At 49.0% G+C, this 24580-nt stretch overlaps 1 protein-coding gene across 1 annotated transcript in view; it reads left to right on the top strand.

Moving 5' to 3' along the window:
- The window catches only part of NUP205 (nucleoporin 205), a 967082-nt gene that overhangs the window by 486307 nt on the left and 456195 nt on the right, over nucleotides 1-24580 (top strand). The window contains exon 18 of the mRNA XM_086952983.1: nucleotides 308-497. Within this exon, the coding sequence (XP_086809109.1) occupies nucleotides 308-497 (190 nt within the window). The remainder of the gene's footprint in view (nucleotides 1-307; nucleotides 498-24580) is intronic.

The raw sequence follows: 24580 nt of genomic DNA, 5'->3' as shown, positions 1-24580 counted from the left end.
AATCGAAAAGCTGGGTACCAACTTGCAGCTTTGAGCCGTTAGGCCTTTTATACACACCTGGAGCGGAGGAAATGTCCCATACTCTGATTTGGAACGTATGGTGGAGTAAGTAGAAATTAAAAGAGAGTTGGGGATTTTCTGAGATTGCTTTTTGAAGGCATTTTAAATCAGATTGTATTCTTCTCTCCTTGTGTGTTGTGGTAAATTAGGGGTGTGGAAAGATGTGCAAGAGTGTCCAAAATGCACTCCAAGTAGGTATTTCCTGATAGTTCACCTCTCTTAAGATCCCTTTTTCTTTTTTCTGCAGGGAAAAAACACCTGGAGAAAGCTGTGGAGCACTGCTTTACTCTCCTTAACCTGACACTACAGAAGGAGAACCTCTTTATGAACCTGCTGCGGGAAAGCCACCTCTCATTGATTGTCACACCACTGGAACAGCTACTCCAAGGTATCAATCCTCGCACCAAGAAGGCTGATCATGTGGTCAATATTGCCAGGTTAGTACAGAATGTAGCTCTTTATTTTAGACATGGGTGGCCCTGTGGCCTTTATCCTTTCATTGCTGTTAGTGTGGTACTGTGAACATGTATGGCTTTGCTTTCCCTATATGTAGGTTTGTCACACTTGGCACCCATTCCTTGCTTATTTCCTTAATTGTCTTCAAGATGTCCAGTTCATTACTTTTTAGTCCTATGACCAGCCGCTCCCTTCTTCCCATCTGTTCTGTTTAGGTATTATGCGCAAACAAAAACGGGAGCATGGGAGACCATGCACTCTTTCAGTTTGCATGCATAGTTGCTGGTTTTGTCACACTTACATAGTTTGTTTTAGGTGAGGTGCATGCTGTGACCTACAGTACTGAATTAACCTTTTATCTGCCTGGCTCAAAAAGACCAATATAACGAACACATTCTCAGTGTGTCTGCCTATAATTGTTTATTTTGGTAATGTAAGCATTTCTTTTTATGTGGTTTGAAGGCCTATGCAGCGTTAATCAGAATGCGAGAGAGAGGATGAATTATTTAGATGATGCTCGGGCCACTGTCTCTGACCTAAAAATCACATAATGTCTTGGTGGTAAAAGAAACAAAACAATGTATTACTATCAAACCATAGGAAAACCAAACTCTTTTCTCCTAATGTTTCTGTAGCAAACCCTGGACAATCAGTTTGGTCATACATTTAGCTAGATCACCTGCCATCTGTGCGTCTTTCTATATTTTCAGGAATCACCTTTGGCCGCTTAATGTGCTGAGGTGCCTGTTTAGGATGACTGGAAATACCCAGTGGGAACGATCATGAGCACCCGGAGGTTCTTAGGGTGCAAGCGTTGCCTAAATTCAGTCAACAGATGTTTCAGACCAAGAGCTCAGTCTGTCTTGAAAGCTTAACTAGTTCCTTCCAAAGCCATGCAATTTTGATCCCATAAGTGATGCAGTTATTCGCCTATCTAAAGGTAGTAGCCGTTCTGGGTGCAACATAAAGCTAATGGCATATGCTTACTAATGTTAGAAAGATCCAATAGCATAAATCCAAGAATTAAGGATCTAGCACGGTCATACAAATAATCTATTGCATCTAAAACCTCTGCCTAATAAGCATTTTTGTTAGGGCAGTCCCATGGAAGGTGGTCAGTGGCCCTGTGTCCCCATACTCTCCAAGTTGTATTAGATCTGGTAACATCCTGTGAGAAAGTGCCCTCTTTCTTGCATGGTATGCCGCCACTTTTTGCTGAATTGCTGATGTACTTTGAGTGTCAACTGGGTTCCTGCTAATCAGGTAACCAGGGTCTGTGTTCCTTCCCTAAAACAGCATTGAAGCCTAAACCCAATTGGCATCTCTGGCCACATGTCAGCCCCTGGTAAATGATACCCTAGGTACCCAGGGCACTGTGACAAGAGAAGGCCACTAAGGGCTGCAGCACTTATTGTGGCTCCCCTAGAGGCCCTGTTCCCTGACACACACTGCCTTGGCAGACTGAGTGTCTTGGTGCAGAATAAAACAAAGAGTCGACCAAAGAATACAACATTTTTAGGAAAAAACTTAGAACACACCTGTTCCACAAAGACTGATCTCTCACCCATTAATCTCGCAGATCTTACTCATCACTAGTCCGTCCTTAGCGCCATGATATCTCAAGGGATGAATGTTGCGCTTTATAAATAAATGACACACATGCCCACAAAACACTGCCCTGGCATACATCAGTCACCTCTCTAGCTGGGTGCCCTATTCCAGTGGTAAGGGTACAGGTGCATGAGCCTTGTACCCCTACATTACCCGGATCCATTCCTGGGCACTGTAAGTGCAGTGCTGCCATTAAGAGTATATGGTGCTGGGAGGTTGTCATTATGAACTTCACAGCACCATAATGGCTACACTGAAGACTGAAAAGTTTGGTATCCCACTTCTCAGCACATTAAACCCACACTGATGCCAGTGTGTGATATAATGTATCTATACAAGTGGGGTCGCACACTGCTCACTCATCAGCGGGTTCCCCCCTAAGGATCATGGTAATTGTAGTTACCTTTTCTTCAAACGCCGTATCTTCTATCAAACTTTAAAATATCTTCATCTTCGCCATCCCTGGACATGTGTTTCGGGGTATTTACCCCTCGTCAGCAGGGATTAGGCCATCTTCTGGGGTTGCTGATGGCTGCCAAATATCACCAGGTATAGTACCAATACAGAGGCGCGCAGGTGCAGACTCCCGTGCTCGTCAGCCAAGAACAGAATATCTATACAAGTGGGGTCGCACACCGCTCACTCATCAGCGGGATCGCCCCTAAGGATCATGGTAATTGTAGTTACCTTTTCTTCAAACGCCGTATCTTCTATCAAACTTTCAAATATCTTCATCTTCGCCATCCCTGGACACGTGTTTCGGGGTATTTACCCCTCGTCCGCAGGGATTAGGCCATCTTCTGGGGTTGCTGATGGCTGCCAAATATCACCAGGTATAGTACCAATACAGGGGCGTGTAGGTGCGCATAATGTAAAATGCATGACAGAGAGCATCCTAGAGATGCCCCCTGAAACTCGACCAACTCCCAGTGACTTTACTGAGTAGCTGCTGAGGCTGCCACCCCAGACATGTTTCTGGACCCCTGAGTCGAGAGCTTGCCGCTCTCGGGGTCCTGATACAGTGCACATCCTGGGACGAGGTGCCAAGCCTCCTCCCCCAGGATGGGCAGGGTTCACGAAGGAGAAGCTTCAAAAGGTGCCGTTGTGAGCCTCTCCAGACCACTTGCTGTACTCAGCAACTGGTCCACGTTGGATCTACCCCCCTCCTTTGTGCGGGAGACCTGGCGGGAAATACAAAGTGAGGAAGAGAGGTGTGCCCACCTCTGCCAACTCCACCCCTAGGGTAGGGGAAACGAGGTGTCCCCGCCATCTGGAGGATGGGGGGACCCAGCCATCCAGGGACAGGCTCCTGACCCCTTCCCACTAAAGGGTGGCAGAATAGGGGGTGTATCCACCCAGGGAAGCGACCCATTTACCTACCTGCTAAATTTAGTATTTTGGGGGACCCTGAACCTTCCTTCCTCAGATCCAGATTCCAAAACTACAAGAAGAAAGAAGACCTGCCGTGCAGCTGCTAACAAGAGGACGACACCAACTAATTTGGCCCCAGTCCTACCGGCCTGTCGACCCTCGAACCTCCTCCTTTGCTAGTTTTCATTGGAAATTCTTCTAAGGGTCGAGTTTTGGAACTTTGAAATATTCACTAAAAATCGTCCGATTAACGAAATCAAAATTACTCACCTATTCTCAGGAGAGATCCCAGTGCTGGGTTCTGATAGATACATCTGCCGTGTGGATTACTCACCTTGTGAATATCCCCTTGCGTCAGCAACATTCGGAAATTCTTTTCGTAGCCTCACGCCGACGTGGACTTGGACGTTATAGAGACACGGCATCGCACGCGACTCCTCTGACGTCACCGACGCCTACAATAGGCCCACGCCGGTGTGATGACATCCGTTCCCTTTTTTTCCGCGTTGTCGACGCTAACGGTTATCGGGAATCTCTGTATCCAACTGGTACTTAGTTGCCTTTTTGTTGCCATTTTCTGCTTCTCTGTATCCTGTCTCTTCGACAATGTCATCTAAGAAGACCGGCTTCAAGCCCTGCAGGGAGTGCGGTAAAATGATGTCTATTACCTACCTGCATGATGACTGCATCTGGTGTTTGAGTTCCGACCATGATGTTGATGGTTGTTCTTCATATCGGAAGATGAACCCGAAGGCCCTGAGGGAAAGAGAGGCCAAGCTCCTGGTTGCGAAGCTGAAGGCTGGGAAAGAGAAATCGTCGAGGTCTCGTTCTCAAAGGTCGAGGACGAAGTCGAGGGCTGGATCTCGAGAGGGGTCGTCTTTGAGGTCGGCTTCGGATCATGCTTCGAAGTTGAAGAAGAAGCATAAGAAGAGGAGACATGAGTCTCGACGTCATTCCGGTAAGGAGTCGGGCTCGAGGTCGAGGTCACCGAAGAAGGCACGTTCTAAGGTGGTTACTCTGGATGTCTCTGAGCCTGAAGGTGAGGCCTCACCTTCGGAGTCGCATGGGCGGTCTCCGACTCCGGCTCCGAATCAGTCTCCGGCGCCGTCCCCGGCCCGAGAAGAGAAAGAGGCCCAGGAGGATGTGGATTCCACGCCTGTCGAAGAGCCGAATCTGACCCCTCCTCAGGACAGGCCTGAGGGTTTTCAGCCACCCTTTCCTGCCCCAGGCCAGGACCCTTCGGCGTTACTGAACGCTATGTATGTCGTCTTCTCAAGGTCGTGGTACCCCTCTGATGCACCTTCGGGTCCCATGGGTCCTTTGGCTTTCAGTTTGGGAGTTCCTCACTCCTATCCTCCAGCTCCGTTTATGCCTTATATGCCGGCTCCGACGCCGCCTTGGCAGTTTCCGGTTCCGCCGAAGTCGTCGACGCCGATTCCGGCGTTGCCCGCTCCAGATCGTCCTCAAGGGCATTCCACTGTGCCATCGGATTCGATACCGGCGTCGATCTCGAATCCGTCTGAGCCGCTGGTGGATCCGGCTGCGAGGCGTGCGAAGGAGAGGTCCAGAAGGGAGGCTCAACGCCTTTTGGAAGAGCAAAGGTACTTGGATTCATATTCTGATATTTAGGAAGGTGAATTGGAGGAAGGCTGTTTTGAGGAGTTGGCTGATGCAGGAAGCCTGGATTTCTCTCCAGAGTGGGAGTTGCCCTCAGGCTCTGGTGCGCCTTCTAAGGATGTCCAACCTTACCATTTGGTTATGAGGAAGGCTGCTGAACTTATTCAATTAACTTTGCCAACGGTGGAGTTTAAATCCAATATCCTCACTGAGGTTTTGCATTCTCCGAATTCCGTGATGGAACCTTTGCTTCCATTTAATGATGCCTTGACTGAACCCATTTTGGAGGTGTGGAAGAAACCATTGTCAGCTCCTGCGGTTTCTAAGAGTGTGGCGAGAAGGTACAGGGTTGCACCTGAAGACCCTACTTTTTTGTTTTCTCATCCTTCACCTGAGAGCTTGGTCATTCAAGCAGCCTGTTCTAAGAAGAATGTTAGTGCCTTTCCCCAGGTTCCCTGTGAAAAGGAAGCAAAGAAACAAGATCAGGTTGCTAAAAAGTCCTTTTCATCGGCAAGCATGGCGTTAAAGTCGACTAATGCCACTTGTCTGATGGGGAGATATGTGCATGCCCTTATGGATTCTTTGCGTGTCCTGGTTCCTAAGGTTCCTGATGCCAGCAGGAAGGATTTTGAGGAAGTGATCTCTGATACTCAGGCGGCGGCTCGCCAGGTTATACAAAGTGGTCTGGACACTGCGGACTCTGTGGCGCGTATCATTGGCACTGCTGTCGCCACTAGAAGGTCAGCTTGGCTGAAATCCTCTGACTTTTCGGCTGATGTTCAGGCGACCTTGCTGGATCTTCCTTTTGATGGTTCTGGTCTCTTTGGGAAGAAAGCTGATGCGGCCCTGGAGAGATTTAAGGACAGCAGAGCGACTGCTAAGTCTTTAGGTCTCCAGATCAGGGGCTCTTCGACCAACAGGAGGTTCAGGGGCTTTGGTCGCTCTTCCTTTCGGAATTACCGACAAGGTCAGCAGCAGCAGCAACAGAAAAATTCCATGTACAGGTCGTACAGGGGAAAGCAAAGAGCGCGTCCTCGTGTACGTCAGGCCTCTTCCTCCTCCACTTCTTCCAACCCCCCCTGCCTCAGAAGAGCAGCCCTAGATCCGCTGTTCAGGATCATGTGGGTCCAGTTGGGGGTCGGCTTACCCATTTTCTACAGGATTGGGAATCGGTTACATCAGATCTTTGGGTTCTCAATCTTGTAGAAAATGGGTATGCCCTTCCCTTTTGGGAATTCCCTCCGAATTACCCTCCTTGCCAAGGCTTTTGCACCGAGGAACATCTGTCACTTCTGCAGGAGGAGGGGCTAACTTTTTTACGAAAGGGTGCGATAGAGGTGGTCCCAGAGCAGGAAAGGGGTCAGGGATGCTACTCGATATTGCTCGATATTTCGATATTGCTTGCTGCCATTTTGGTTGTTGTTGTTGTGCCTCCCTGCCCTGATCTCCACCCCGCTCCCGCCTCCCAGCTGACCCTCCCTCCCACGGATACTGTTTACCTCGCTCTGCCGTGATGGCGCTGTGACCGTCCTGCTCCCAGCAGAAGAGGTCGCTCCACACGCTGCTCCCTGCTTTGCCTGGTATTGTAGCGCCTACCGCCAGACTGCTGAGTGCTCAACTCGCCTTGCTCGCTTTAGCCTGATTAATTAATTATTTAATATTGTTCGTAGCGCTAGACTGCCCCGCCTGTTTATCATTAAATAATCACTGATGTAAAATAGATCGTAGCGCTTGATTGCCAAGGTGCGCTTTCACGATAATTAGTATTTGTGCTGTGCTGCCTGCAGACTCGTGCCTGATTGTGCCTGCGCCATTACCGTCTGCATCGCGCTATTTATGAGTGTGCCCCAATCCTGTTTCGATATTGCTTGCTGCCATTTTGGTTGTTGTTGTTGTGCCTCCCTGCCCAGATCTCCACCCCGCTCCCGCCTCCCAGCTGACCCTCCCTTGCCCCTCCCCTTCCACTATCCACATATGAGGGAGGTTCTTGCGCGCAGCGTTCACGCGCTGCGGACGCGCCCCATGCGCGCCGAAGGTGCGCGAAAGGTAAGCCCATCTACGCCCGTCCGTGCCTGGACCGCGCCCAGCGCCAGACCCCCTGGCCCCCGCAAATCCCATTCCACCCGCATAATATACGACGCCACAACACTCTCAGCACTCAACCCCGGCCCACTCCCAAACTGCTACCAAGCCGCCCCAGGACACACCCATGGATCCTTCACCTGCCACTCCTGCAAGTTTGACTGCATCAGGAGCCACACCAAATCCACTAACCCCAAACAGAGCTCGGACACTAACCACCTAAAGTGCTTACTGCTCAACACCAGCTCAGTCCACAGACACTCCATCGAACTCTGGAACCTACTCGACACTACTTCACCGGATGTCGCCTTCCTCACAGAAACATGGATGAACGCCTCATCAGCCCCCGACATCGCCATAGCCATCCCGGAGACCTACAAAATCATCCGAAAGGACCGCATCAACCAAACAGGAGGAGGCATCACCATCGTCCATAAGAACACCATTCGCATCACGACCAGCTCCGACGATAACCTCGCTACCGCCGAACACCTTCACTTCCAGATTCACACCGACCCCAAAACCACACTCAGAGGCACCCTCATCTACAGACCCCCAGGACCCCGCTCACAATTCAGTGAAGACATCGCTGACTTCATCAGCCCACATGCCCTCCCATCCGAGAACTACATTCTACTGGGAGACCTCAACTTCCACCTGGACAAGAAAAACGACAACAAAACCACCACCCTCCTGGACAACCTGGCCAATCTCGGACTCAAACATCTCGTTGACACCACCACCCACTCTGCCGGACACACGCTTGACCCTATCTTCACCTCCAGCAAACATATCTCCTTCGATCACACCACAGCTCTCCATTGGACGGACCACAGCTGCGTTCACTTCCACTACAAAAAATCCACGACCCTTATTCCCCCACAACCAATTTTCCGAAGAAACTGGAACAAAATCACCACCGACCAACTTTTCTCGTCGCTTCAACAAAACCCCCCTACCAATTCATCGGACCCTAACCAAGCAGCCACCAACCTAACACAATGGATCACCCACAGCGCAGATGAACTAGCACCCTTGAAAAACCATCCTATCAAGCAAGGTAACAAAAGAGCCCCCTGGTTCAACGATGACCTTAAGAAATCCAAGAAGCTCTGTCGTACTCTCGAGAAAACCTGGAGAAAAAACCCAACCACTGACAACCTGGCCTCCTTTAAGAACGCCACCCGCAAGCCCAACCAACTCATCCGATCCACCAAGAAATCATTATTCCAGGATCGACTTGACGACAATGCCCAAAACAGCAAGGAACTATTCAACATAGTCAAAGAATTCACTAACCCCTCCGCAGGCAATAACGACATCACCCCCTCCCAAGATCTCTGCGACTCTTTATCCTCATTTTTCCACAACAAAATCGCCGAAATACACAACAGCTTTCAAAACCAGTCCGAAGACCAGCCCACTCCACCCACCTCCGAACCAAAAACCCCCTCTAACAACCTTTGCGCCTGGAACCCAATCACCACTGAAGACACCATCCGCCTGATGAACTCCATCCACTCAGGATCGCCAACCGACCCTTGTCCCCACCACATCTTCAACAAAGCAGACTCCATCATCGCACCCCATCTCCGAGACGCCATCAACTGCTCCCTCAACTCCGCCACCTTCCCGGAAAACTGGAAACACGCCGAACTCGGCACCCTTCTGAAGAAACCCACGGCTGACCCAAACGAACTTAAGAACTACCGCCCCATCTCGCTCCTCCCTTTCCCCGCCAAAGAAATCGAGAAAGCCGTCAACAGTCAGCTCGCCACCTTCCTCGAATCCAACAAATCCCTCGACTCCTCTCAATCAGGCTTCTGAGCCAAAAACAGCACCGAAACCGCCCTCATCGCAGCAACAGATGACATCCGAACACTATTGGACAACGGAGAAACAGTTGCTCTCATCTTACTTGACCTCTCCGCAGCCTTCGACACAGTCTGTCATAGCACCCTCATACAACGCCTCAGCAACATCGGAGTACAAGGAAAGGCATTGGACTGGATCATATCGTTCCTCTCCGGAAGAACCCAGAGAGTCCGCCTCCCCCCCTTTCAAATCAGAGGCCACCAAAGTCATCTGCGGCGTACCACAAGGATCATCTCTCAGCCCCACCCTCTTCAACGTATACATGAGCCCCCTCGCATCCATCGCGCGCCAACACAACCTCAACATCATCTCCTACGCAGACGACACCCAGCTGATCCTCTCCCTCACCAAAGACCCAAACACCGCCAAAACCAACTTACACGAGGGAATGAAAGAAGTAGCCGAGTGGATGAAGAACAGTCGCCTAAAGCTAAACTCGGACAAAACAGAAGTCCTCATCTTAGGATCATACCCCTCTGCCTGGGACGACTCTTGTTGGCCACCGGTCCTCGGAACCGCACCCACACTTACGGACCACGCACGTAACCTTGGCTTCATCTTAGACTCCTCCCTCTCGATTGTGAGAAGTTGGCCCGATATGCAGCGTTCGCTATTCTAGCGACCACTATGCATTTGTCCAAATGACCCTCATAGTGATTGGTTGTAAGTCAACCTTAGACCAGCTATCCTAGTAGCGTGGATACGAGCAGTCTTCGGGCTAAACTCTAGAGGGCGTGTTAAGCCAGCTGTTATACCATCACATACCCCTTGAACACCAAGTGAAAGGACACCACACAAGTGTTATGAAAATAAACAGTATATTTATTAGAATCACAACAGCCCTGGACTCTTTATGAGGACAGGGTACTAAGCACAGAACAAAACTCTTAGGAAAATACTGCAAGTGCACAATTAAAACAAATGCCCGAGGGCACGGAAAGTTCTAATGGTCTCGGGCGGACCCGATAAGGCAAGTCGGAAGCGAGGGACTCTGGACCCTAGAGTAAGGAGGCTATGCAGGCACCGAAATGCCGAAGTTACCTAGCCACGAGGGCTGCGGCTGCACAAGTCTTACAGGCGTAGGGGGTCTTCGCTGACGAGCCAGGAGCCGGAAGAAAAGGAGTTGCTGGCCGGCGACCAGTGATGAATAGTTCGTAGAGATCCAAGCCTGGATCAGTGATCGTTGATACCTGAAAGCAGAGGGGACCAAGTTCGTACTACTAGCCAGTAGTCAGAGGGTACCGGGAAGGCACCGGATGGCCGTCACCTCGACTAGGTGAGTGGGCGACGCTAGGCTCTGCAGTCTCACGGACCAGGAGGCGTTGTCGGCGATCAGGATGGAGGTGCGAGCTGTCCCACGAAGGTTGATGCTGTCGGCGTCGCTGGGCCCAGGATTGGGGCAACAAGCCTTGGCAGATTTCAGGGCCACGTGGTGGGCCTAAAATGGCGTCTTGAGGGGACCAGGAGGGTCCGGGGTGCTTCTCTCAAAGAAGGAAGCAAAGGCCAGTCTGGAGCAACCAGACCAGCAGCGTTGGTTGTCGGATGTCGTTAAAGAAGGGCACAAGCCAGCGGCTAGTGACCAGACAACGTTCTGAGCAGCGAGCAGAAGGGCCCCACGCAGATCGTGGAGATACTGGGAGACTGCACTTCGGTGCTGGAGCTGCTCAGGGTCGGGGCTTCTCGGACCCCAGAGAATTGCTTCGATGGTCGTGCTGATTAAGAAAGCGTACAGGTTTTGATGATGGCCGGTCCCTCGAGGTCTCGTCGCACCCACAGATCTCAGCTGAGCTGATGACGTGGGTAGAGGTCAGAGGTGCCAGGGAAGCCGGTTCTCGTCGAGCTGGGCCGTCGGATCCTTGAGGAAGGACTTGCAGCAAACCGCAGAGTTCTTAGATGGTGCCCGCTGATGCAGGGTGACTACTCCCGAGCGACAAGGGAGAAATCTTGAGAAGAGTCTCGAAGTCCTTTCGTAGAAAGTATTCTTGATTCAAAGATGATCTAATTTGGAAGGGTCCCCGCTCCGGCCTTTATCCTAAAGAAAGGGGTGGGTACATGACTAGGTCCTGCCCTAGGGGTAGGACCAAGAAGGGGGGTAGTTACACCCCTCTCCCCTGCCGGACTTTCCCCAGGTCAGGGGCTGCGCGCCCCTGGAACTGGTTCTGACCGGCAGATGCGTAGTGAGCACCGGGGTGCCACTCCGCAGTCACCTTCTCGCAAAGCCCTACCTACCCAGAATACACAAACCCTGTCTGGGACGGTGCGAACACCGCCCTGGACAGGAAACCCTTTGTCCAAGCTCTCCCTACTGGAAGGACTCCCAGCAGCAGGAGGTCAGACTCTGGTCTGTGGTGGCAGCATCCATTTTGTGGAGCTGAGGCTTTAGTTAACTTTAACCGGGGTTCACAGTTACGTACATGTCGTGTCCCTCTAGAAGGGCGGAATGCTAACCTCGTCCCCAGAATTGGTGAGGGGGCAGCATCCCAATTCGTATGACACCTTACTCGACATGTCTTGATAACGCTATACCGAAGTTACCAATATGATACGCGTTATCATGGAACAGCCATTGGGTCTTGGTTCCGCAAGCTGCAACCGGGCTCGGCTCGTGCCAGAGCCCAATTCACACGGGTCCATGCACTCTGCCTTCAGGATTGTCAAAGCCTGCCATAGGAGTGACTGATAGGAACCCGGGTGTCCATTGTGAGGTTAGATATAGGGATACTATACCTAAAGCAACGAGCGAGTACGCTACGTTGCCCCAGCTGTCGTGCAGCCAGTTGTGCCAGTTTTAGATGGCCATCCAGGGGTGGCATAATACATGCTTCAGCCCCTGGTAGGCCCTGGGTACACCGATGCCCTGAGTTACAGGGTCTGACAAGGTGGCCCAGTTCCAATTGGGTAATGCACCTAAGGTACACGCATCAATTTAGGGAGAGAACAGCTAGGCTGTGGGTCTGATTAGCAGGCCCACAGCCCGAGAAAGTCGTAAACCAGTGAAACAAAAGCAAAAAAGTCCGGGTGATCATAGGATTGCAGACCCTACTCTCCTACATCGATGTCAAGACAAGTCAACGCCGTATCATCATGCTTCAACATCCTACGAATGCTCAAAATAATCTTCCGTTGGATCCCCACCGAAACAAGAAAGATAGTCACCCACGCACTGGTCACAAGCCGACTGGATTACGGCAACACCCTTTACGCCGGAACCACAGCCAAACTACAGAAAAAACTCCAACGCATCCAAAACGCCTCAGCCAGACTCATTTTAGACATCCCTTGGCAAGCTCACATTTCCGACCACCTGAAAGACCTCCACTGGCTCCCTGTCAACAAGAGAATAACGTTCCGTCTTCTCACCCACGCACACAAAGCACTCTACGACCTATGACACGAATGCCTCAACACGCGTCTATCCTTCTACACCCCCTCCCGCCAACTACGATCGTCCAATCAAGCCCTCGCCGCAATTCCGCGCATCCACAGATCTACCATGGGGGGAAGATTCTTCTCCTACTTAGCGGCAAAAACCTGGAATTCTCTCCCCACCCACCTCCGCCTCACTCAGAACCACCTCTCTTTCAGAAAGCAACTAAAAACCTGGATATTCGATAAGTAAATCACCTCCCTCCCTAAAGCGCCTTGAGACCCTCTGGGTGAGTAGTGCGCTATACAAATTCTGGAACTTGAACTTACTCCCGGTAACAGGAGAAATTCAAGATGCTCACCCTTGCTCAAGTTCTTCAAGCGCTGCTGGAAGAAGACTGGATGGTGTCGCTCGACTTGCAGGATGCGTATTTCCACATCCCAATCCTGCAGTCGCACACAAAGTATCTCCGTTTTACGGTGGGATCGCAACACTACCAGTTTGCGGTCCTTCCGTTTGTTCTTACTACTGCGCCTCGAGTCTTCACCAAGGTGATGGCGGTGGTGGCAGCACATCTCAGAAGGTCGGGGATCCCGGTATTCCCTTATTTGGACGACTGGCTGATCAAAGCAGAGTCGTCAGAGAAGGTGCTCCATCCTCTGCGGGAGACTACCCAGTTGTTGTACAGGTTGGGCTTTTCAATAAATGTACCCAAGTCTCACCTGGTGCCCTCCCAGCGCAACCTGTTCATAGGTGCTGTACTGGACACAACTGTATGTCGTGCATTCCCTCCTCCTCAAAGGATTCGCGATATACAGGAAATGATTCCTTTGTTTTGCAATGGAGCGGTCTTTCCAGTCCTGAAGGTCCTTTGCCTGCTCGGTCTGATGGCTTCATGCATTCTGTTGGTCAACCATGCACGCTGGCACAAGAGGGCACTCCAGTGGTGCCTCCGCAGGCAGCGGTATCAGCACAACGGGAATCTCAGGGAGTCGGTGAGGATCTCCAGAGAAGCTGCTGCGGATCTGTCTTGGTGGGGCGTGGAAGGCAACCTGTCTCAAGGGAAGCCTTTTCAGCTGCCTCCTCCGGTGGCCACAGTAATATCTGATGCATCCACTCTAGGGTGGGGTGCTCATCTGGGGGATCTGGAGGTCAAGGGTCTTTGGTCTCCAGAGGAAAGGTTGCTTCACATCAACCTTCTAGAATTGCAGGCGATACGTCTGGCGCTCAAGGCCTTCCTCCCTTACCTTTGCGGTCGGTCGATCCAGGTCCTGACGGACAACACGACCGCGATGTGGTACATCAACACGCAGGGAGGAGTGGGGTCGCAGTGTCTCTGCAGAGAGGCTCTGCGACTCTGGTCCTGGGTTCAGGACCACCAGATTAGTCTGATTGCAAATCATCTGGCTGGAGTTCTGAACGTGCAAGCAGACAGTCTGTCGGCAGTTCTCTGCCGACCACGAGTGGAGGCTTCACCCGGAGGTGGTTTGTCACGTCTTTCGGACGTGGGGGACTCCTCAGGTGGACCTGTTCGCTACTCGCGAGAATGCTCACTGCCCGTCCTTCTGCAGTCTCCAGTATCCGTTGCAAGGAGCCTTGGGGGACGCGTTTCAGTTGAGTTGGGAAAGACGGCTCCTTTACGCGTTTCCTCCCATACCTTTGATTCCTCGGGTTCTGAGGAAGATTCGCCAAGAAGGGTGTGGTATACAGATCTTCTCCACCTCTCCTCTCACTCGCCGCTCAGTCTCCCTCTCAGGGCAGACCTCCTCTCTCAGATGGAGGGGCAGGTTCTACACCCCCACCTCCAGACATTGCACCTCCATGCCTGGAGATTAAACGGGGCAACCTGAATTCCTTTTCTCTTCCGCCTGACGTGGTGGATGTCATCTTGTCAGCCAGGCGTGACTACACTAAGTCCGTCTATTCATATAGATGGTCACAATTTGTCACTTGGTGTGGTGGGAATTCTCTTGACCCTTTGAGAGCCCATTTGTCTGATGTTCTCCAGTTTGCTCTTTCTCTGGCGCAGCAAGGGCTTGCTGTTGCCACGGTTAAGGGCTACCTTTCTGCGCTGTCGGCTTTTCTCTGTTTGCCTGACCTGCCTATCTTTTTAAGTCTCCTGTAGTTGTAAGGTTTTTGAAGGGCCTCACAAATAAGTTCCCTCCTACTCCTTTTTTTGAGCCTCAGTGGGACTTAAATCTTGTCTTGACCTTTCTGATGGGTGCTCCCTTTGAGCCTCTTCATAAATGTCCTAGGAGGCTTTTGACTTTTAAGGCAGTCTTCCTCATTGCAATAACCTCTGCAAGGAGGGTTAGTGAGCTTCAAGCTCTTAGTTCGAAGCCCCCTTTCTTGACCATTCATGCTGATCGAATGGTTCTTAGGACCAGGGCTGCTTTTCTTCCTAAGGTGGTTACTCCTTTCCACTTTGGTCAATCCATTACCCTCCCTACCTTTTATCCTCCCCCACATCCTTCCAAGGAGGAGGAGAGGTTACACCGTCTGGACCCTAAGAGGGCAGTGTCTTTTTACTTGAACAGAACTAAAGACTGTTGTTTGGATGACCAGCTCTTCGTTGGGTTTGCTGGCTGCAAAAGAGGAAGAGCGGTCCATAAAAGAACATTGTCAAGATGGATCGTACTATGTATAAAGATCTGCTACTCTTTGGCCGGTATGGAACCTCCAGAGGGTATAAGGGCTCATTCTACTAGAGCTAAGTCTTTAACCTCAGCATTGGCTAGAGGTGTTCCTGTAGAGGACATTTGTAGGGCGGCAACTTGGTCTTCCCTCCACACGTTCGCGAAGCATTACTGCTTGGATTCCGAGGTGAGGAGGGACGGCCACTTTGCGTGCTCTGTCCTTCAGGATTTCCTGGTTTAGAAGAATGGACACCCTCCTCCGGGAGTGGGGACTGCTTTGGGACTCTATTCACAAGGTGAGGAATCCACACGGCAGATGTATCTATCAGAAGAACAAGTTACTTACCTTCGGTAACGCTTTTTCTGGTAGATACTATATCTGCCTGTGGATTCCTCACTGTCCCGCCCGCCTCCCCGTTGTCCACTCTTCTATGCCAGAGTTACTGTAATGTATTGTATATATATTGTGATGTTAAGGAGATGTTTCCATTGCTTTCTTGCACTTGCTTCACACTGTGTGTTTCTCCTTGGCTATTGTGTACTGTGTATACTATGTATATTTCTACTGTCATTGGTCTGTCCGTGTGCCTCGATGGCACGGAAAAAAGGGCGGAACTGATGTCATCACGCCGTCGTGGGCCTATTGTAGGCGTCTGTGACGTCAGCGGAGTCGCGTGCAATGCCGTGTCTCTATGACGTCCAAGTCCACGTCGGCGCGAGGCTACGAAAAGAATTTCCGAATGTTGCTGACGCAAGGGGATATTCACAAGGTGAGGAATCCACAGGCAGATATAGTTTCTACCAGAAAAAGCGTTACTGAAGGTAAGTAACTTGTTCTTTTGGTAGCCAGCACTGACTCGAAAAATTGATTACAACTGTGATTTTCCGAGAACCTGATTTTCCCCTTAGGATAACATTGCCTGGTTTTTACCAGGAATTCTTCGAAGTGTTGATTTTTGCGACATACAAACATTCCTTATAAATCGCCTGTTTAACAAAAAGGATTTCCTTCAACTGTTTACAGGAAATGCACCAGGGCCGAGTCCAGGACCCAGCCCTGAGTAAGAAAAACATTTGTAAAGTAAATTCTATTGCAGTTTGCTTAAAAGCCCCATTGAGTTCAATGTTATCATTGTGTTAAATTTGTGTTGCCTATTGCAACCCTTGTATCTTATTCCATTCAAAGTCTATTGTTAATTGAAAGTATTCAGGAACAGCATCTCATGTTGAGAAATTATTTTATGACAACCTGTGGTTCTAAAATAAAATAACAGTATATTTTTTTATACAAAACAATTGGCCTAGAGTTCAGTTCTTAAGTGAGACCATTTGTTGACTGAGTGTGTGTATCAAATGCTTTACACTGTCCTCCGATACAAGCCACCACTTTAGAGAGTAACGGTCTATCTAACTTTAACCTCTGTCAAACCTTTGGAGACCCTTGGACTCTATACACACTGTACCTTATTTTTGTGCCGTATGTATAGAGCCAGTTTCTTACAGATTCTATTTATGAAGATAGAGTTAAGTACAGTATCAATATTGTCATCTTCGAGTAGTTTTCAAATTGTATAATGGGCCTCGAGGCATGTGGCATAGTTGAGGGTTGTAGTACCAAGTGCTTGATTTGGCACTACCTAAACCTTTCCTCTTCAAGAAGGCCATGGATTATTTTGATCACGGTTTTAATCAAAGTTCTCCCTTATCCTAAGGCACCCAGGAGATGTCCAGTTACTGAATTGTTTTTCCTAAGGCGCCGGGTTAAATTTGGATTATTTAAGATAGTTGTTAGTAAATTTTGTGAGGCCACATTTATTTAAGACACTATTCCACACTCATGAGGGAATGAGTGCTGTGCGACAAGTACAGTCCTCATCTACTGTTTCCTCTCTACAGATGGTACCTTCCAGGTGTGTATGCCTGCTATCGTCTTGTCGAAGAAGGACATTTATTTTTCTGGCCGCCCCACTGCTTGGTTATCGCACCTGTGATGCTTGAAATTACCAAGTGATATCAGAAAGCCAAATCACCCCCTCCCATCTCTTCCTTAAGATTTGGATAACTGTTGTCTTTCAATTCAGGATGTTTACTTGCCCAAACAGCAGTTCATCGATTGCAGCTGTTGCATAAGGCACAAGAAGTTGTAAAGCTTGATAAAGGAATAGAGTCCTGGGCATTATCCTTTTTTTTACTGTCCCCGTCATCCCAATCCATGACGGGATCGTCAGTTACCCAGCACTTAAATATTTACATATATTCACCAAGAGTGGAATATAATTAGGGCTCCCGTTTTTTTTATGGTATTTGTTTGGCATTTACGTCTGTATTTATCCATATTTATTTTTAATCAATTTTATCTGCATTTATCCATATTTCTTATGGCTTTTGTAAAAAAAAAAAAACAATATAGCTGAAACTTATGTTTTCACATTTATTTAGCTGATAAATGTATAGTCCTAGTTGAATGCCTGACAGGAATGAATATGAACAACCACAGACTATTAATCAATAAACTTATATGCAAACTTGGACATTTTAGTATCCACAATGGGCATATCTGCTGCTGTTTAAACCTCATTACTAAAATGTCTTTATTTTTTATTACCTTTACCTCTCAATCTGCGAGGTTATTGGCCTGGTAGTCATTTAGAATCACTTAAAACAAATGAATTTCCATTTTTATCCATATATATATTTTTTTACCTTTATAATTTTCAATAAATGTTTGCATATATTGCTTAGGTACTCACTGCGACAATACACGCCAGAAATATTTACGAAGAAAATGTGTTCCCACATATAACGCACAATTGTCTTGGGGTAGTGCATACCTCATACGTTAAATTAAAAACATCTGATCGACCCAAGCAACAAGGTTAACCCCAGTGGCCCATCACCCATTCACTTTGACATAATAAACACAGCTACTGGGAAAGCTAGTAGTGCCTAACTTATTCCACCCCAGTGGGGGCTATCCCTGCGGCCTGCTGTGAGGAAGGGGCAGAACAAATGTCTAGCAAATAGCTCTTAAGAGGCCCCCAAATATCTTTGGGCAGTGTGTCGAGTTGTTGCATAAAGTTCATAATTCACATTGCAAAATGTGAGGCTATTAAGCAAAGCTTTCACTGTGGGGGAGGCTCTGCTATCCCATTTCATCGCTGTTTCCCTTTTTTTGAGCAACAGGGCAATGACAGTAAATTTGCGCAGCTTTTTTGGGAGGTTTTCATCCAAATTTAAAATTAAATACAGACAGGAAAATAAATTGTTTTTTGTCTGTATTTATCTGTACAAATCAGTAAAAACAGAAAACAGGGAGCCTTAAATAAAATTAGTATTTATTACATGATAAGTCTTGAGGGTTATTTGGACCCCTAATTTGGTGATTAAGTTATATGACCATTTGGAATAGGGAAACTTGTTTTAAGAGCATTTACTTGATCTCTGGGGATCTAAACAGTTAAGAAATTGGTCTGTTCGAGGCATGTGTGGCTGTAGATACACATGCTTTGCATACTCCTGCCATCTAGTGTTGGTTCCGGATGTTTGCAAGCTGTTTTTCTTCGAAGAATTCTTAAAAGTCATGATGTAGGGAGATTTCTCTTGGTGATAGTGTGCATGGGCTACGACCTCATTGTTAGATTTTCTTTCTGCTATTGGGTTTGGACGTGTATAACAGCGCTCCTTTTCGGGACCGTTTTCGAACCCCATTCAGAGTGTAATCCAGTCAACCCTCGTCGCTATTGTTTTCGAACACGTTTTCCATCCTTTGCTTGTTGAAACTCGGAAGACTGTCGCCCGTCTGGTCGGAACACTCCGATCACGGCCTTCCAGCCTCACGCGCCCAAGCTATCTTAGACTAATTCGACTCGGTCAATGGTGCGCTGCTGATGGAATGAACTTTATTTTGGTTCTCCCTCCGGTGCCATTTGAAATACCCGTGGTCTGACCTTCATGAGGTCTGCAATCTGTGCTTACCCCTTGAGCACAAAGAAGAAGATTGTGAGACCTGTTGGTCGTTTTGATACAAAAAGACCTTACGGACCATCTGTACGACGCAGGGAGATGCAGAACCAGAACATGCGACACACGCCCAATATCTTTGGTCAACAAGATATTGAACCAGAAGAGGAATATCTGGAAGCTTCAGCTGCTGTTGCATAAAGTCAATTCCTCTACCCGTCGGGGCATAAACCGAGTTGAGCCAGTCATGGTGATTAGCCTGTGTTCTGTATACATAGTATTTTAAATGAAATAAGTCCCTCCCTAGTGCATCTGTCTATTTATTATTTACTAGCCAACCCCATTGGCTCTGACTGATGCAGTATGCATCTTTTAGCCATTGCTTTAATTTCTGACCCTTACCAAATATGGCCTGTGCTTTGCTTGGAAACTGCTTATTAAAGGATTTTTGTTATCTCTACATTACCGAATACCTCTTGTAGATTAAACCTAATTGATCTGGGTTAATCAGGCCCAGCAGTATTGGTTCCAGTCAAGTAGCTAAAATATCCATGAAGAGGTTTGCCACTGTGTTAAGCGGTAAATTGATCTGTAGGAGCTGCATTGGGTTTAAATTTTGTCTTGCATAGAGATTACTAAAATCTCTGCATCTCTCATTGAGTATAGTCTGCGTCCAACTAAGGGATTTACTGAAAGCCTTGTCAAATTGGGCCTAACCATCAGGGTCTGGTGCTTTACCAGTCTTAAATGTATCTATTTGAGCAATCACTTCTCCGCAAACAATCCACTGTCCGTGTTCTAAAGCTTCATTCTGATGGATACATCTGCCAGTGGATTCCTCACCTTATGAATATCCCCTGTGTCAGCAACATTCGGAAATTCTTTTGTAGCTCTTAACGCCGACGTGGACAACGTCACAGAAGCATGGCATCGCGCGCGGCTCCGCTGACTTCACGGACTCCATAATATGACTCCGTCGGCGTGATGACATCAGTTCCCTTTTTTCCGCGTCGTCGACGCTAACGGTTTTTCTAGGGATCCTCAATAGCTCGTTGTTACTCTTACTGTTAGTTATTTCCAGTGTTTTCTTGATTCCTGTAGAGAGGTCTTCAAAGAAAACTGGGTTCAATCCCTGTGGAGAGTGCGGGAAGATGTCCATTACGGATCCGCACGAAGACTGTGTATGGCGTCTGTCTTCTGACCATGATGTTCAAGGGTGGCCATGCTGTAAGAAGATGAACCCAAAGGCGCTGCGAGAAAGAGAGGCGAAGCTTCTTGTAGCGAAGATGAAAGGCAAGAAAGACAGGAAGAGTTCGAAGTCCCGCTCGAGGCGATCGAGGTCCGGTTCGAGGTCGGCTTCGTGACATGCTTCTCGATCAAAGAAGAAGCATAAGAAGAGGAAACATGGGTCTCGGCGTCATTCACCGAGAGATTCGGATCCGAAGTCTCCAAGTCATCGACATCGGAAGGATTATGTGTCTCCTTCTCCTGTTGTACCGAATCCGGAAGGTGAGCCCGCTTCTGTGGAGTCGCCGGAGCGGTCTCCGGCTTCGGCATCGAATCCTTCCCCGACGCATTCTCCACCTCAAGAGGAGGAAGTGGCTCCATTGCCAGAAGGGTCTGTGACTGCGGTGCATCATCCCGAAGATCCGGTTGACCCTGTTCCTGTACCTCGACAGGAGCAGCCTGTGGGTTCGTACCTCCCTTTTCCAGGCCCAGGGCAAGACCAGATTGTGAGAAGTTGGCCCGATATGCAGCGTTCGCTATTCTAGCGACCACTATGCATCGGTCCAAACGACCCTTATGGTGATTGGTTGTAAGTCAACCTTAGACCAGCTATCCTAGTAGCGTGGATACGAGCAGTCTTCGGGCTAAACTCTAGAGGGCGTGTTAAGCCAGCTGTTATACCATCACATACCCCTTGAACACCAAGTGAAAGGACACCACACAAGTGTTATGAAAATAAACAGTATATTTATTAGAATCACAACAGCCCTGGACTCTTTATGAGGACAGGGTACTAAGCACAGAACAAAACTCTTAGGAAAATACTTCAAGTGCACAATTAAAACAAATGCCCGAGGGCACGGAAAGTTCTAATGGTCTCGGGCGGACCCGATAAGGCAAGTCGGAAGCGAGGGACTCGGGACCCTAGAGTAAGGAGACTATGCAGGCACCGAAATGCCAAAGTTACCTAGCCACGAGGGCTGCGGCTGCACAAGTCTTACAGGCTTCGGGGTCTTCGCTGACGAGCCAGGAGCCGGAAGAAAAGGAGTTGCTGGCCGGCGACCAGTGATGAATAGTTCGTAGAGATCCAAGCCTGGATCAGTGATCGTTGATACCTGAAAGCAGAGGGGACCACGTTCGTACTACTAGCCAGTAGTCAGAGGGTACCAGGAAGGCACCGGATGGCCGTCACCTCGACTAGGTGAGTGGGCGACGCTAGGCTCTGCAGTCTCACGGACCAGGAGGCGTTGTCGGCGACCAGGATGGAGGTGCGAGCTGTCCCACGAAGGTTGATGCCGTCGGCGTCGCTGGGCCCAGGATTGGGGCAACAAGCCTTGGCAGATTTCAGGGCCACGTGGTGGGCCTAAAATGGCGTCTTGAGTGGACCAGGAGGGTCCGGGGTGCTTCTCTCAAAGAAGGAAGCAAAGGCTAGTCTGGAGCAACCAGACCAGCAGCGTTGGTTGTCGGATGTCGTCAAAGAAGGGCACAAGCCAGCGGCTAGTGACCAGACAACGTACTGAGCAGCGAGCAGAAGGACCCCACGCAGATCCTGGAGATGCTGGGAGACTGCACTTCGGTGCTAGAGCTGCTCAGGGTCAGGGCTTCTCGGACCCCAGAGCACTCGCCAGAGAATTGCTTCGATGGTCGTGCTGATTAAGAAAGCGTGCAGGTTTTGATGATGGCCGGTCCCTCGAGGTCTCGTCGCACCCACAGATCTCAGCTGAGCTGACGACGTGGGTAGAGGTCGGAGGTGCCAGGGAAGCCGGTTCTCGTCGAGCTGGGCCGTCGGATCCTTGAGGAAGGATTTGCAACAAACCGCAGAGTTCTTAGTTGGTGCCCGCTGATGCAGGGTGACTACTCCTTAGCCACAAGGGAGAAATCTTGAGAAGAGTCTCTAAGTCCTTTCGTAGAAAGTATTCTTGATTCAAAGATGATCTAATTTGGAAGGGTCCCCGCTCCGGCCTTTATCCTAAAGAAAGGGGTGGGTACATGACTAGGTCCTGCCCTAGGGGTGGGACCAAGAAGGGGGGTAGTTACACCCCTCTCCCCTGCCGGACTTTCCCCAGGTCAGGGGCTGCGCGCCCCTGGAACTGGTTCTGACCGGCAGATGCGTAGTGAGCACCGGGGTGCCACTCCGCAGTCACCTTCTCGCAAAGCCCTACCTACCCAGAATACACAAACCCTGTCTGGGACGGTGCGAACACCGCCCTGGACAGGAAACCCTTTGTCCAAGCTCTCCTCGCTGGAAGGACTCCCAGCAGCAGGAGGTCAGACTCGTGTCTGTGGTGGCAGCATCCATTTTGTGGAGCTGAGGCTTTAGTTAACTTTAACCGGGGTTCACAGTTACATACATGTCGTGTCCCTCTAGAAGGGTGGAATGCTAACCTCGTCGCCAGAATTGGTGAGGGGGCAGCATCCCGATTCGTATGACACCTTACTCGACATGTCTTGATAACGCTATACCGAAGTTACCGATATGATACGCGTTATCATGGAACAGCCATTGGGTCTTGGTTCCGCAAGCTGCAACCAGGCTCGGCTCGTGCCAGAGCCCAATTCACACAGATCCATGCACTCTGCCTTCAGGATTGTCAAGGCTTGCCATAGGAGTGACTGATAGGAACCCGGGTGTCCATTGTACGGTTAGATATAGGGATACTATACCTAAAGCAACGAGCGAGTACGCTACGTTGCCCCAGCTGTCGTGCAGCCAGTTGTATCAGTTTTAGATGGCCATCCAGGGGTGGCATAATACATGCTTCAGCCCCTGGTAGGCCCTGGGTACACCGATGCCCTGAGTTACAGGGTCTGACAAGTGGCCCAGTTCCAATTGGGTAATGCACCTGAGGTACACGCATCAATTTAGTGAGAGAACAGCTAGGCTGTGGGTCTGATTAGCAGGCCCACAGCCCGAGAAAGTCGTAGACCAGTGAAACAAAAGCAAAAAGTCCGGGTGATCATAGGATTGCAGACCCTACTCTCCTACACAGATGCATTATTTAAATGCGATGTATGGGGTCTTTTCAAGAGCCATGTACCCCTCTGGAGCACCAGTTGGTCCCATGGGTCCGATGTATTGCGCATAAGGCCGTTCATGGCTTAGCCCTCAACTACATTAAGGACCGACTGACCAATTACATCCCGAGTAGGGCTCTCTGGTCGGCTGGTCCCTGCTACCTGGCCTGCCCCCAGTTTAATCGCTCGTCCCTGGGTGGTAGAGCTTTCTCAACCATAGTCCCCCAGGCATGGAACCGCCTCCCTGTCAAACTACGTAAGGAAACGAATCTCCTTCAATTCAGGAAGAATTTGAAAGCTGTACTGTTCTTAGAGGCATGGGGATCACTCTGAGCAGGTCTCTCCGTTCTCGACTAGTATTGGACGTCCGTTGATAGCGCGTAGAGACCCCTGGGTGATAATGCGCTTTATAAATTTATATTAACATAACATAAATGTTAACATCATGTTTTTTTAAATCTATCTGAGTTTTTAAGCGGAGTGCTAAGAGCAGGTGTCCTTCTAGTACCTGTTTAGTAAAAAACTAGGCTGATGGAAAAGGCTCAAATGTTACCCTTTGTGGCCACCCATAAGTATTCTGTTTTTCTAATATTCTCCAGCTGTAATGCTCTGACCTAAAATGCTACTGCCATTTCTGTCTTGGCTGCTAGGTTTACTATAAATCTGTTTACTCCGGTATAGATATTGCTCCCTTGATTACTTGGTAGTAGAGTGATACCCTATTTATCCTCTTTTAAGTAATTTATCATCAAACACCCATGTGTGGTGGCTAAGATAAGGTATGATGTAACTGCTTTAATGCTAGATACGTTGTGCAGGGTGCTCTGCCCTACTGACGCTTTGTGAGCATGACTGTCAGATCTTAGGGCACAATGAGTATTTCAAAACTGGAGATCAGTCATCATGATAAATAAGAAAAAGTTGGGGATAATGTCACCCTACTTCCTATTAACTTGATACCAGATCCCAAAGAGGAGCAACGTTTTGCCATTTTGCGCTGCTGTATGACAGATGTGTTATGAAGCTTATGGAAAATAATATTTGCTAAAATTCATCTGGACCTTGGACTCATGTGACATGGTCATGTTTACCGAATGGGAGGTGGAAGACCCTCTCCCAGATCTACCACATAAGGTGTAGGATGCCTTTACATAGTTTCCGGAGTCCTAGGCTCCATGGTGCACTCTGTATATTTTAGCTGCCATCAGTGGTGTAGATACTGTTGATTCTTCTGTCAATTTCTGATGCAATACTATGACCTTAGTTATTGTGCCTGTCGTAAAATAGAGAATATGAGCAATAA

This window comes from Lissotriton vulgaris, chromosome 1_2, assembly GCF_964263255.1.
Source record: "Lissotriton vulgaris chromosome 1_2, aLisVul1.2, whole genome shotgun sequence".
In the NCBI taxonomy this organism is placed as follows: Eukaryota; Metazoa; Chordata; class Amphibia; order Caudata; family Salamandridae; genus Lissotriton; species Lissotriton vulgaris.
Note: the sequence above shows the minus strand (reverse complement) of the source record. Positions and strands in the feature narration are given on the sequence as shown.